Source organism: Terrapene carolina, unplaced genomic scaffold (assembly GCF_002925995.2).
Source record: "Terrapene carolina triunguis isolate 2854851 unplaced genomic scaffold, T_m_triunguis-2.0 Scaffold58, whole genome shotgun sequence".
NCBI classification, from domain to species: domain Eukaryota; kingdom Metazoa; phylum Chordata; order Testudines; family Emydidae; genus Terrapene; species Terrapene triunguis.
This window is the reverse complement of record NW_020664409.1, coordinates 89,475,384-89,488,570: the sequence shown is the minus strand read 5'-3', so window position 1 is coordinate 89,488,570 and position 13,187 is coordinate 89,475,384. Positions and strand designations below refer to the sequence as shown.

The following is a 13,187-nucleotide window of genomic DNA, read 5'->3' as shown; positions in this document are numbered from 1 at the left end:
TTCTGGAGTCTGCATGTAGTTCAGTCACTGATATGTAGGCTGGGAAGGATTAGATTTTTTTTTTTTTTAACAGTAAATGTCGATCAGTAGTGTTTTTCACCACCCACACAAGCCAAGGAAAAAATATTTTCATCTGATTGAAATTTGCAGATAGTGAAAGTAAGAAAAGTGTTGTGTGACCACTTAGTTTGATTTAAGGCTATTTACTTTGTCTGTTTTGACATATTCCGACAATTTGATTTAACTATTATGAATCTTTACCTTTTTGACTCTCAGCATTTACTTTCATTAAATAGTTATTGTCTGACCACTACATTTTTGCACAACTATGAAAAATTTAAATGGATAAAATTTTAAAAATGCTTAAAAAGAAACATCTGTATTAGTTGAAGCTATTAAAAAAAAAAAAATGGATTCGGCCAAGCCTGCTGATATGTAACAATTCTTAAACATTCAGGGAAAGAAGCTTTTTAAAACAAGGGCACATAACGAGAAGTCCATCTCTGAAACAAATATAATATCAAAAATTTATGTGTTAACTACAGATCAGAGAACTACTAGTCTACAGGAGTGATTGTTTTTTCTTATAGCTTTTTACTCGCTGTCTTACACCTCTTGTACCAGAAGACCTCAGAAAGAGGAGGAAAGGTGGAGAAGCTGATAACTTGGATGAGTTCCTTAAAGACTTCGAAAACCCAGAGGTGCCCAGAGAGGAACCGCAGCAGCAGCAGCAACAGCGAGATGTTATTGGTTTGTAACTCGTTAAACAACATGCTCTACTTCCTTTCAAAGCTTAATTTTTACTTGGACTTGTGCTTTATATTAAATTACTAGAGGGGAAACATTTACTTAGGTTATAAAGCACAGGGCTTTGTAATTACTCATATAACTTGCTACAGTTAGTAACTCCTTTGGTAGATCTCTTTTCTAAATATAGCAGACTTACATGAGACAGCTGTGTCCAGTGGATTAAATGGGCACTGAGGGCTGGTCTGCACATACATTTCCACTGATTTAACTAAATTGACTTTTGCGTCAATTTAATTAAATCAGTACAAAAACTGTGTGAGTATGAAAATATGGACCTAATTGTTGTAAACTCTGGAGGTGCTGTGAGTTGACTGGTGTGAGTTTAAGAAGTGACATGATGAGTGTGAGTTTAAGAAGTGATGATTTATAAACTACTTATATACAATGAAATCAAAATACCTATTTATAAAATGTATTGAATATCACAAAATATAGATGAACCTATCTTGGAAGAGCCAAGCCGCCTACAGGAATCAATGATGGAAGGCAGCAGAACCAACTTGGATGAATCTGTCATGCCACCCCCACCACCTCAAACAGGTGTGAAACGCAAGGCTCAGCAAGTGGATCCAGAGCCTGTATTACCTGTGAGTAAGATTACAGTGAAGATGTGAGTTACACAGGAGTGGTGACTATATGCTCTGCAAAGAAAGCCTATAGCATCCCTTTATCTAGAAATAGATAACATTCTCTGGTGGGTAGGAAATGGTGTTACTTTCAGGATTTGTAGCAGAGACTAATTCTCCCAACTCCCACCCCACAGAAACATATCAAGGTGGTTCTGGGACTGTGTCCTACAGAATTTGAGTAAAAATAAAACCAGCCCCAAAACAGTAAGGTCATGGTAAAAAGGTCTATAAGGGAAAAGCTGGTGCTATGCTATGCTAAGCCCTTACATTTAAAGGAAAGAGAATGTCCCAAGGCATTTACAACAAGGAGTCTGGTGGCACCTTAAAGACTAGCAGATTTATTTGGGCATAAGCTTTCGTGGGTAAAAAACTCACTTCTTCAGATGCATAGCCTATGTATCTGAAGAAGTGAGATTTTTACCCACGAAAGCTTATGCCCAAATAAATCTGTTAGTCTTTAAGGTGCCACCAGACTCCTTGTTGTTTTCGTAGATACAGACTAACACGGCTACCCCCTGATACTTGACACCAATGCATTTAACATGTTTAGAATACCTCTTACAATGAGAGTTGCTTATATAACCTCTCTATAGATGATGTAATTTAACGCAGGTTTCGCCAAGATATAATTCAGTGCAACACACAGTTATAGTATTGCTTGTGCTCCTGTCTATCTTGGTGTAAAGAATTGCTTGTTGGCAGACTATTTTGGCAAGAAAAACCTCAGTTGTCTGTCTTCACCCTTCATTTATAAGGATGGGGAACAGTTAATAACTTGGGTACCTCTGCTTCAGTGTTTAGCAAGCAGTGTGTTTCCAGTTCTCCACGATCTGTGGGGAATGGGGTCTTCAGTACCCTATTTGTAAGTCACTTCTGAAAATATTAGCTAGTGCCTTCATACCAGTGTCCTCACTCTTGTCCCACAGAGGATGCCACCGTAGTTTTTAATGCATTGAAGAGGCATTTCCCCAATAAGTTGACAATGCGGTTTATACAGCAATGCATCTGGCTATCTGGGGGGGGGGGGGTCTTAAAGCTATCTCTCATCCAAAGTACACCATATTTCTCTGTAGTAAGATCAGTTCCCAGGGTGATGTACTAAACCAACTTCTTGGGAAACAGACTTGTGTTACTAATATTTTATTAGAATTTCTAGGTTTAATGGAATCTAAGATTAAAGAGGTACTTACGGGGAGCTAAGGAAAATAAAATGTGTTGTATTTCTTTGCAAAGAACACTTGGATTATTTGTAGCAAGTGTCTGAAAATTAGAAACTTGGATTAAGTTTAATTATGTGGGATTATAAAGATGCCAAATTGTATCTTTAAGATTTTCAGTCCTAAAAGTTCCAGTAGCTGAAATCTTCATGTTAACTCCCATTTAACTTTAATGTCTCGTGTGTTCTCAAAGCCTCAGCCATTACAACAGTTGGAAATGCCACCTGTAGAAATGCCTCCAGAAGAGCCTCAAAATATCTGCCAACTAATACCAGAGCTGGAACTTTTGCCAGAAAAAGAGAAGGAGAAGGAAAAAGAGAAGGAAGAGGAAGAGGAGGAGGAGGTAGGCATGAGCTCTTAAGGATCAGTCTATAGATTTGACACAGGAAGTACTCGGTGGGGTTCCTGAAAATATTTTTACTGCCATCTCTTTACTTGTGACAGCTGAAACACTTAGTTTAAAGGATAAGGAAGCATTTTCTGGTTACTTGGGGAGTGAGACAAAGGGTAGAACTTTGAGATATGGAGAACACTCCTGATTGCATGCTTGACTTGATGAGCTGCTCAACTGATTGGAGAGGTATTGGCATACAGTTAACAGCTATACGTGTTACATTTTGAACTTCAAGGGGTGTTATCAGATTTTAAATGTTGATCAATTTTGTAAAAACAAGCTTTACAAAAAAAGTTTAAGATCAAATGAAACGTTTTCACAAATCTAAAATTCTTATGTAGAATTTTAAGCACTCTGTTGTGGCGTTTGAAACACACATGTTACATAATTATGGTCCTGAAACTGACTTAAATGATTTCCATTGCACAAGCTGAGAGAAATTTAAAAGTAAATAGAGTATAAGTGACAAATTAAATTCATTCTTAGACTGTAAATTCTTTGGAACTAAGATTGTAACTTATGTGTTTGAAAAGGAGCCCTGATCTTGATGTGGCCTCTTGAGTGTTAATGTATGGCCTAGGTGAAGATACTTCTTTGCAGTGTAGATTTTAAACTGACAATGTTGTGTATGTAGCACTGTGGTCATGTAAAAAGCCATGTGCATGCACTGAGGAATAATGTACATACAATTTAGTGCAGTACAGTGCAAAGGATCAGACAGGCACCAAAACATAGTTTTGAAAACCCATAACTATCACATCAGAGTTCTAGAAATAAGGACATCTCCTTAAGCTTGCAATTCTTGAGTTTGCCAATTGGCAGTGGCTTTTTTTGCTTAAACACAGTGATGGTGGAACAGTAGGAAAGCCACAAATCAGCCTGTAAATTAGTTTTCATCCTGCTTTGAACAGTATTAATTGAAGCAAAAGGAAATTAAATATTTGAAGATTACTAAAGCAGATGGGATTTGGCTTGCAATCTTACCTAGCATTTTCAGTGTTTCAGAAAGTGCTTCTTTTTGGAATGTAGAACATTTCCTTTAAAAGTTGAGCTTACTCTCCATAAGGAGAGGTGGGATGCTCTTGTAGATGAAGTGCAGGAATGGGCATTGAGAGAGATACGTTCTAGTCTCAATGGTGCCACAGATTTCCTCTGTAGCTTTGAGCAAATCACTTTTCTATGCCTGTTTCATGGGACTCCAAGAATCTGAACGTCTACATGACAATTCTGCAGCAAAAGCCCGCATCACTGGACACGGGTCAGCCTCAGGTGTTTAATTGCTATGTAAACGTACCTTTAACCTACAATAAGGGCAGGCAAGTAGCCTTTTGTCAATTATTTTTAGTCCCACTGGGATATCCAGTTTCCTTGTATGTGTTGCCATTCTTCTTCATTCCTTGTAAGTCAAGCCATCGTGACCTTCCAGCTAATTCTTGATTGGCTTGTGGAGTGCTGTAAACAACTCTAGAAGCATGGATTTCATTTCACAATTTGTGTGTAAATATTAACCTAAGCCTACAGGTGTTTTTAAGTGTGAATTTTTTGTCGGTTGCAGGAAGAAGATGGTACGGGGGGTGATCAAGATCAAGAAGAAAGAAGATGGAATAAGAGAACTCAGCAGATGCTTCATGGTCTTCAGGTACATATAGCACTTATCTTTACAATTACTTCTTGAACCAGTTTAGCGTGTTTTGACCAATGAAGAGGTCAAGTAAAAGCTAGGCTGACAGTAGACACCACATACCTGACTGATACTTTAAAGGTTTGATTTTGAAACGAGCATAGAAAAAGTGTAGATTGTGATTAGGTAAATCATTGAAAGCACTCTCTAAAAGTAAACATGTGTATTCATATATTGTGCAATAGAGGGACAGTTGAGCGAGATACTTGTAGAATACTGACAGGTCCTTCCTTTGGGTCTGTACTTCGGCTTGCAGCAAAGGCAGGAACTCCAAAAACTCTTAATTCCTAATTGTTTTCTGAGCAACACATACCAGCTCCTGCAATGGAACCGAGGCACCTCCAGTTCTTTCAGCTGCCTGCAGACCGCATTCGGAACTCCTAACCTTCATTAGCAAATATCTCAAGTTATGGAGTCACTCTTGACCACTTCCACAAAGAGAAGCAGTACTCAGTGAAATTGGCCAAGAACCATATGAACACAGCTCAGCATTGAAAAGATGATTCATGCCCAATCATATATACTAGAAACAGCTGTACTTCCTACCATTATCACATACTTCAGACACATACATGGCTGAGATCCTGACCTTCATTCTGCTGTTGAGCAGAAGCTTGAGCGACTGTCTGAGGGAACCTTTTGAAGAACTTGTATCCCTGAAGTTGGTCTTGATTCAGAGAGTCAAGTCACTGTATTCTATATCAGTTTGCAGAAAAACAAAATCATTCCTGCTGTCTCAGGAGACCCTACAAATGTGGGATAAAGCCATATGTCAAGATGTTGTTACACTTAACTGACAGTGAATTTGTATGAATTCTACCTGAATCTGGAGCACATGGATCAGATGGATCTTGAGTAGGACATAAGAGTTCTGTTCCTGTCTCTGAACAACAAAATACTGGTTCCACACAAAGCACCAGGAAAAGACTGCACTGGAGAGTCTCTTAAAAGCTATGGAAGAAATTCACATATGACTTTACTACTATCTCATAGCAAAATCTCTCTGAGAAAGTTCATGAGAAGCACACATTCTCAGTCCTCCTGGTTGAAATAAATATGATTCTCAACGTTGTTGGGGAGGTCAGTAAATAAGTTTGAACTGAACTCCCAGAATCAAATCACCTTGCTACATCTCAGTCCAGAAGCCATCTCTTTGTAGGCATAATTCTTGGGGGGGAATTCTGATCAGTTGTCTGAACCTTAGCTGCTTGACATGAGCACTAGTTTGCATTTGGGCATAAGATTGCACAAATTTGAGCAGAAAATTGTTGCGATCTGATACAAAAAAGGCTCCCTGCACACATTACTTGATCTCTTTGACCTGTCAGTCTGGATTCCTTTTTCCCTCCGTTTATTTGACAGCTCTTTTATCTTCAGTGTCTGTAGAAATTACCCACTTTCTCAATATTTGTTTGAGGGAGAGGGGATTGGAGCATTTATAATACCCTATTTAAAAGCCTGCCTGTCCTGTGCAATATTAATGTGGCTTTAGCTGCTGATAAAAGCTCCTTTTGGTGTCACATTGAACCTGTGATCTCACTTCATACATGGAAGTTTTAGTTGATATCGCTGATTTCTCATTCTGCAAATTGAACGTTAGTGATCTGTCTTAACTAAATTCTTCACAGATGAAGCTGGTGTTCAGAAGCATCCTAACTTCCTTCTGAATACAATGCCAGAGTTCCACCTTAGGGCTTATCTGATATAAGTTGAATCAATTTAACTAAAGAAATAAAATTAATTTAGTTAAACTCATGCAAACCCCTTTGTGGATACTTCTGTTTTGGTTTGACTATCCGTGGATCTTTTCCCATCCAATAGACTTTGTAAGGCAGGCCGTTCTCTACATGTACATCTACTAACTGTAATTTATGTTCTTCAGAAGCTGTCACTTGTCATTACAAAAGTATTGTTGGCTAGGAGAATCTCAATTCTCCTGAACCCTAGCAATTTAGAAAAAAGGAGTGATTTGGGATGCTCTCACCAAATAGGTGTCTGATTTTTTTCAAAAGTACCCACTGTTGGAAAATCAAGCCCCCTTAAAAAAATCTCAAGTTGAGCATCCAAAAATCCAGGCACCCAAAATCTCTAGTCATTTCTGAAAATCTTGTCCTTTACTTTATTACTGTAATATGCCTCTTCTCCCAAATACTTACCGAATCACAGGCAACCATATGGCTTTAAGTGGCTTGGGATTCTACCAAGGGATTGAAGTTACTTGATCTCACGTGTATTGTGTTATCTGTCTCTAATTGTTCTTTCTGGCAGAACTAGTAGCGCATCTATCACAGGTGTGCTCCCTGCTCAAATGGGGATTACTTTGAGAGCCAGTGTATCCTGAGTTGGGGGAGAATAATTATAATATGGAGATATACCTATCTCATAGAACTGGAAGGGACCCTGAAAGGTCATCAAGTCCAGCCCCCTGCCTTCACTAGCAGGACCAAGTATTGATTTTGCCCCAGATCCCTAAGTGGCCCCCTCAAGGATTGAACTCACAACCCTGGGTTTAGCAGGCCAATGTTCAAACGACTGAGCTATCCCTCCCCCTAAAATGAATGGCAGGCACTGTTTCCTGTGGGATCTGTTGGATTTTGCAATGTGACAGTCTCCCAGGCAGAGGAAGGAGACATTTAAAGCTGGTACATGCATTAGAATTATAGAATATCAGGGTTGGAAGGGACCTCAGGAGGTCATCTAGTCCAACCCCCTGCTCAAAGCAGGACCCAATCCCCAGACAGATTTTTGCCCCAGATTCCTAAATGGCTCCCTCAAGGATTGAACGTACAACCCTGGGTTTAGCATGCCAAGGCTCAAACCACTGAGTTACAAGGAGAAGTAATAGTCACTTGCCCCAGCAGCTGTGGATGACATTAAGTGGAACCTCAAATCCTGAATACAGCTGCCCCTTCCTGCTGATTAAAACATCCTGCACCCATTAGTGATGAGTATCTTGACACCAAACCCACAGCTGCCAAAACACTTTGAGCTTTTGCAATATATGACTTCTGTACTAATCAGTGTTGATCATAATTGGGTATGTAGAATTTTGGGGGATTTGTTTATGGTATCAACCAACTTTTGTGTGTTTGTTTGTTTTTTTTCCAGAGGGCTCTTGCTAAGACTGGAGCAGAATCTATCAGTTTGCTTGAGCTGTGCAGAAATACAAACAGAAAACAAGCGGCAGCAAAATTCTACAGTTTTTTGGTACTCAAAAAGCAGCAAGCTATAGAGCTGACACAAGAAGAGCCCTACAGCGACATCATTGCAACACCTGGTCCCAGATTCCATATTATTTGAATGGTTAGATACATCATAGCTAGTGTTAATTTCACTAGTGCATATGTATTGCCCCATGTGTAGGGCCCACAAGACCATTGGAGAAAATTTTAGATTTTAATTGTCTGTACAAAGTCCTTGGTTTTCTTTTGGTTTTGGTTCTTGTATTTTAAATTTACCACTTTCATTTTTAGTGACACTGCTGGGGTGGATGGCTTGAGTTCCAACTGCAAAAACAAGACAAGCAATTCAAGGACCCAGATAAAGATTGTTTTATTCAGAGCAGATGTGTGCAATATTGGTGCATGTAATGTTGAGTGACAATGAAAATGTCTTACTATAATTTGACTAGCTTAATTCAGTAATGATATTTTTAACCTACACAAGTAAACCTGAAAGGCCAACCTATTGTCTGATTAAAAACTTTGCCAAACTTGTCTAATATGTTCTGTCTGCTTCTCATAGTAATGAATTTTTCCTTCCCTAGATTTCTGTGTCTATTTTCTTCCTGGGTACCATGGGTCTCTTGCAGCTGCCAATGTGAATGGTAGTGCCTGGCATGTGAACTTTGCTTTGTCATTTTTGCAGTAGGATTTTGTAGCCCTTGATGTTAAAGGAAAACAGATGTCTATGGAAAGCACTTCCTATAACTGATCTTACTTATGCAGGAGGACAGAGCATGTGTAAAACATCTTGGACAAAACATTCCTTTTCATTTATCACCTCATTGCGGTCCACTACTGATAATGGCTAGCTACTGTTAATAGGCAGCAAATAATTCGAGTAATTTCATTTAAAACTTAAAATATCAATATGCTTTAGGTTTGATCGAGCTGTACATAAACCCCAAACTTTTTTAAAGAACAGACTTCTGGATTGTATATTTTCTGACATTATGCAGGCCTATGAAGATGAGCATAAGAGAAGTTGAACAGATTGCATTTGTAAAATATTGAATTAAATCAAGACACAACCTGTACTGAAAGGACAGCAAACTAAACATATAGTACAAGCAGACAGTTACACTTAAAGCAAATGTTGCTGTGTAAAGTGTATTAATGGCTCTTCAGATATATTTATAGTTTTAGTATCGATTTTCCAATAATGCACACTCCTCTGTTCAGAACATTTTAACAGCTTTGCAAAATAAGTCCTATTGGGTTTTACTATAAAGAATAAAAGCTTTACTGTTAGGACCAGATAGTATCAGAAATTATGTGAATATGTTGATTATGGAAACACGTCTTAACTTTTTTAGGGCAAAATTATTCACACTGAAAGTTCTGGTTTTAATGTTGGCACTTTTGTGAAATGATTCTCTTTTGGGACTCTGAAATTTCAGTGTATACTCACGTGTAAAATTATGTGAATGTTTTAAAAATTTGAGACTACATAATGACCGTGTTTTAATAATTGTTGAAAAAGTAAATTGTATAAAATAGTTACTGCAGCTTTATTTTCAACATAATGTGCCTGTAAAACCATGATTTTCCCCTTTGTAAAAAGACATTGTAGATAACTTGAGTGTTTAATTATAGAAAGGTCATTAGTTTCTTGTTACACATTTTGTTAGTCTGTTTTTTGTTGCTTTTCAAGGTTGATCTTCTTGAAAATAGGTGATGCTGTATGTATAACTTTTCTAATAAAAATTGTTACAAGCTGTTATGTACTGGTGCTATATCCTGTTTGAATACCTTTGTGACATGTTGCTTATTTTGGTATTAGGAGGAGAAGTTAATTCTTTAAAAAGATTCTTAAAAACTCCCTCAAACATATAAATACTTTTTGCCATTAGGAAGGAACACTTTAAATCAGAGGTGGGCAAACTACGGGCCGCGGGACCGTCTTGTCCGGCCCCAGAGCTCCTGGCCCTGGAGGCTAGCCCCTGGCCCCTCCCCTGGCCGGCGCAATGCTCTGGGCGGCGGAGCAGCGAGCTCCTGGGGCAGCGCCGCTGCAGAGCCCGGCCTGACCTGGTGCTCTGTGGTGCGCAGCTGCCTGTCGTGGTGCAGCCGCGCCACCAGCCACCCGTGCTCCAGGCAGCGCGGTAAGAGGGCAGGGAGCGGGGGGGTTGGATAGAGGGCAGGGGAGTTTGGGGTTGTGGTCAGGGGGCAGGGGTGTGGATAGGGGTCAGGGTGGTCAGAGGGTGGGGAACGGGGGTTGAATGGGGCGGCCAGGGAGAAGGGGTGGTTGGATAGGGCAGAGGTCCTAGGGGGGCAGTCAGGAAGGAGAGGAGGGTTGGATGGGGCGGGGAGTCTGAGGGCAAGAAGCAGGGGGGTGGGGGTGGATAGGGGCTGGGCCACACCTGGCTGGGGAGGCACAGCCTCCCTAACTGGTCCTCCATACAATTTCAGAAATCTGATGCGGCCCGCAGGCCAAAAAGTTTGCCTGCCCCTGCTTTAAATTATGTTAACAATGCTGTATTTCTCTCTCATTTAAGTGCTCATGCTATGAATGGCTGCCTGTGTATATTCCAGAATTAGGAAATTAAACAAGGAGGCTGTCTGTAAAATGCATTTTGTCTCAGTTCCCATCCCTCCCTATCCCAAAAACAAATTCATACTCCTATTTTTAGCACTGCAACTTACTTTGCTTCAAAAATTGCTTCTGAATGTGAATATTCTGGCGTTATCAGGGTAGTATGAATGCCCCTGGCAATCTGAATGCTTGGATCAGAGCCTGTAAAGAACAGTGTAGTTCCATGCATCTCATTTACTTCATTTCTGTGATTAGCTGTGCAATGGAGGGACTTCACTCTGTACCTGAACAAGTTAATCTTCAAGAGCAGCATTCTTGAGTTTACGGTATAACTTACTCTTCTGCATCTTGCCCTATTGCATAGTCAGAAGCCACAATTCTATCAGTGGTGATGGTCTGTACTACACAAGATGAAAATCTAGCAGGGTTTGGGAGTATTTGAGCCACCAGTTGCTGATCAGAAAGCATGGACCACTGCAGCTAGACTATTTCTGGAAGGAAGCAGAGAAGTTTCCTAGCAAACAGGAAGTGGAATCCATGCCACCTTCCCTGGTGAAATTGAATGTCCACAGCTAACAAATCATCAAACTTTCCTTCAGAGAGCCTTTCTGAAAAATGTAGTAGTCCCCTGACATTAAAAGAGCTAACAATGGATGCAGACAACCTCTAAATGCTGGCACCAAACTTCCATTATAGGCAAAATCACTGAGAAAACAATGACAACCGAACTTCATAATCCTCTATTAGCAACCTAGATGCTTGAAAACTTGGCTTCAGGCACAAACACAGCCTGGATAGAGTCTTAATGGCAGTAAAATAGTCCCAAGGCAATGGATGGAAACCATATTCAATGTTTTGACTCAACCACAAGGGTCAGTGTCCAGCAAGTGGAATGAGCAAATGCTGCTTGTTCCAAAGTCCTTCACTTTCACAGTCAGGGGATTTATCATGCCTTTCTGCTCATTAACTACATGAGATCATCTGAGAGATGCAGAGATGTAATGGGATAGGCGGTTAACACACGCCAGCATTATTTTCACTTTCTTCTGATACAACCTATGCTATCCCCATTGCAAAGATGTTTCAGTGTAGTGCAGTTGCCAAGCTATGAATTCTCCCCTCCATTCACCTCAGTGGCATGTGAACTACTTGCCATGTGATAAATGATTGTTGCAGAACAGAGTAGAACAAATAATTGCTATTAAACATTACCAGCCTAAGAAATGAACACTTCGGTGGAGTGCAAACTGACTAAAAATAAATACTGTATGTATGTATTGGTTTTGTCTCCATCTCCTAGGTTGGGATCAGGGATTTGGAGAATTCCAACGCGAAGAATGAATTAAACCAATTGAATGAAGGCCTTTATAAACAAAATAGATCAATAGATTTATAATAGTAATTGTTTCATCACATCTTACATCCTTACACACTTGAGGTCACCTTTTGCTTTCCATGTTCCTCCTACTTGTCTGCTTCTGGTCAGGAGCAGGATTTTGTCTTGGAGTAGTTCTGCAGGTGTCCCTCAATGGCTGCCTTTAGGGTATGTGTTGCAATCCAGTCTATTGCATTTTGCTTATCCTTGATCATTTAGGGTCCATTGCCAATTTTTTGTGCCTTGTAGTCTGTCCCTCTTAGTCTGTTTCTCAGTTGAATATGACAATTGCTTCTGAAGTTCATGCTACTGACCATGTCAGGTGTGCTCTTTGGGACATCCACTAAGAAGTCAATCATCAAGTAGTGGCTTCCAGTGAAAATGAGTGGCATTGTCTGGTGCTGGATCCTATAGAATGGAACTACGACACTACTGGCTTTTGACATTTGTTGTGGAAACTTTATTCTACCACTGAAATATTTTATTTCCAAAATCCTATGGTGGACAGCTGATTATCATTTACAGTATAGTGGTTAGATTCCCAAAACCAACTCTAAAATTAGCCTGCCTTATAGCAATGCTTTTGCTTATTTCAAACTTAACCCTTCACTGTGGTAAGACAACTGTACAGCCCTCTTAATATGTACACGCAGCTCCCATTGACTTCAACTGAAGATGTACATGCATATCCAAAAATCAAACTTGACCTTGGTATCAATATTTTGCTCCTCCAAAGAAAACGAGATCTCTCTGAAATGACTCTTGTATAACAGATTAGATTATCTAGCCAACCTCTGCAATACATGCACACAATTCACTCAGTTACCCTGAGTGAATAAATTGTATTTGACTAAAGCAGGGATTCTCAAACTTCATTGCACGGCGACCCCTTCTGACATCAAAAATTACTACATGATCCCAAAATGGGGGGCTGGGGTGTGGAGGGTGAAGCCTAAGCCCGCTGTGGGGGTGGGGAGTCTAAGCCTGAGCCCTGCTGCCCTGGGCAGGGGGGCCAGAGCTGAAGCCCTTGGATTTTGGCCCCAGGTGATGGGGGCTCGGGCTTCGGCCCCAAGCCCCAGCAAGTTAACGCCAGCACTGGCAACCCCATTAAAACAGGGTCATGACCCACTTTGGGGTCCCAACCCACAGTTTGAGAACCGCTGGACTAAAGCATGTCATCCAGTCTTTATTTGAAGATAGCAAGAAATGGAGAATCCACTTTGCTTGGAAACTTGTTCCAATGGTTAACCACTCACTGTTAAAAGATTGTGCCTTATTTTCTAGTTTGAATTTGTCTAGCTTCAGCTTCCAGTCACTGGTTCATTCT

The 13,187-nt window shown here is 40.1% G+C and overlaps 1 protein-coding gene across 1 annotated transcript in view; it reads left to right on the top strand.

Annotated features, from left to right (window-relative positions):
* Positions 1 to 9,672, top strand: part of RAD21 (RAD21 cohesin complex component) — a 35,589-nt gene extending 25,917 nt beyond the window's left edge. Inside the window, exons 10-14 of the mRNA XM_024211567.3 lie at positions 591 to 750; positions 1,246 to 1,397; positions 2,850 to 2,999; positions 4,606 to 4,689; positions 7,840 to 9,672. Of these exons, the coding sequence (XP_024067335.1) occupies positions 591 to 750; positions 1,246 to 1,397; positions 2,850 to 2,999; positions 4,606 to 4,689; positions 7,840 to 8,031 (738 nt within the window). The 3' untranslated portion in view covers positions 8,032 to 9,672. The remainder of the gene's footprint in view (positions 1 to 590; positions 751 to 1,245; positions 1,398 to 2,849; positions 3,000 to 4,605; positions 4,690 to 7,839) is intronic.
* The last annotated feature ends 3,515 nt before the right edge of the window (positions 9,673 to 13,187 follow it).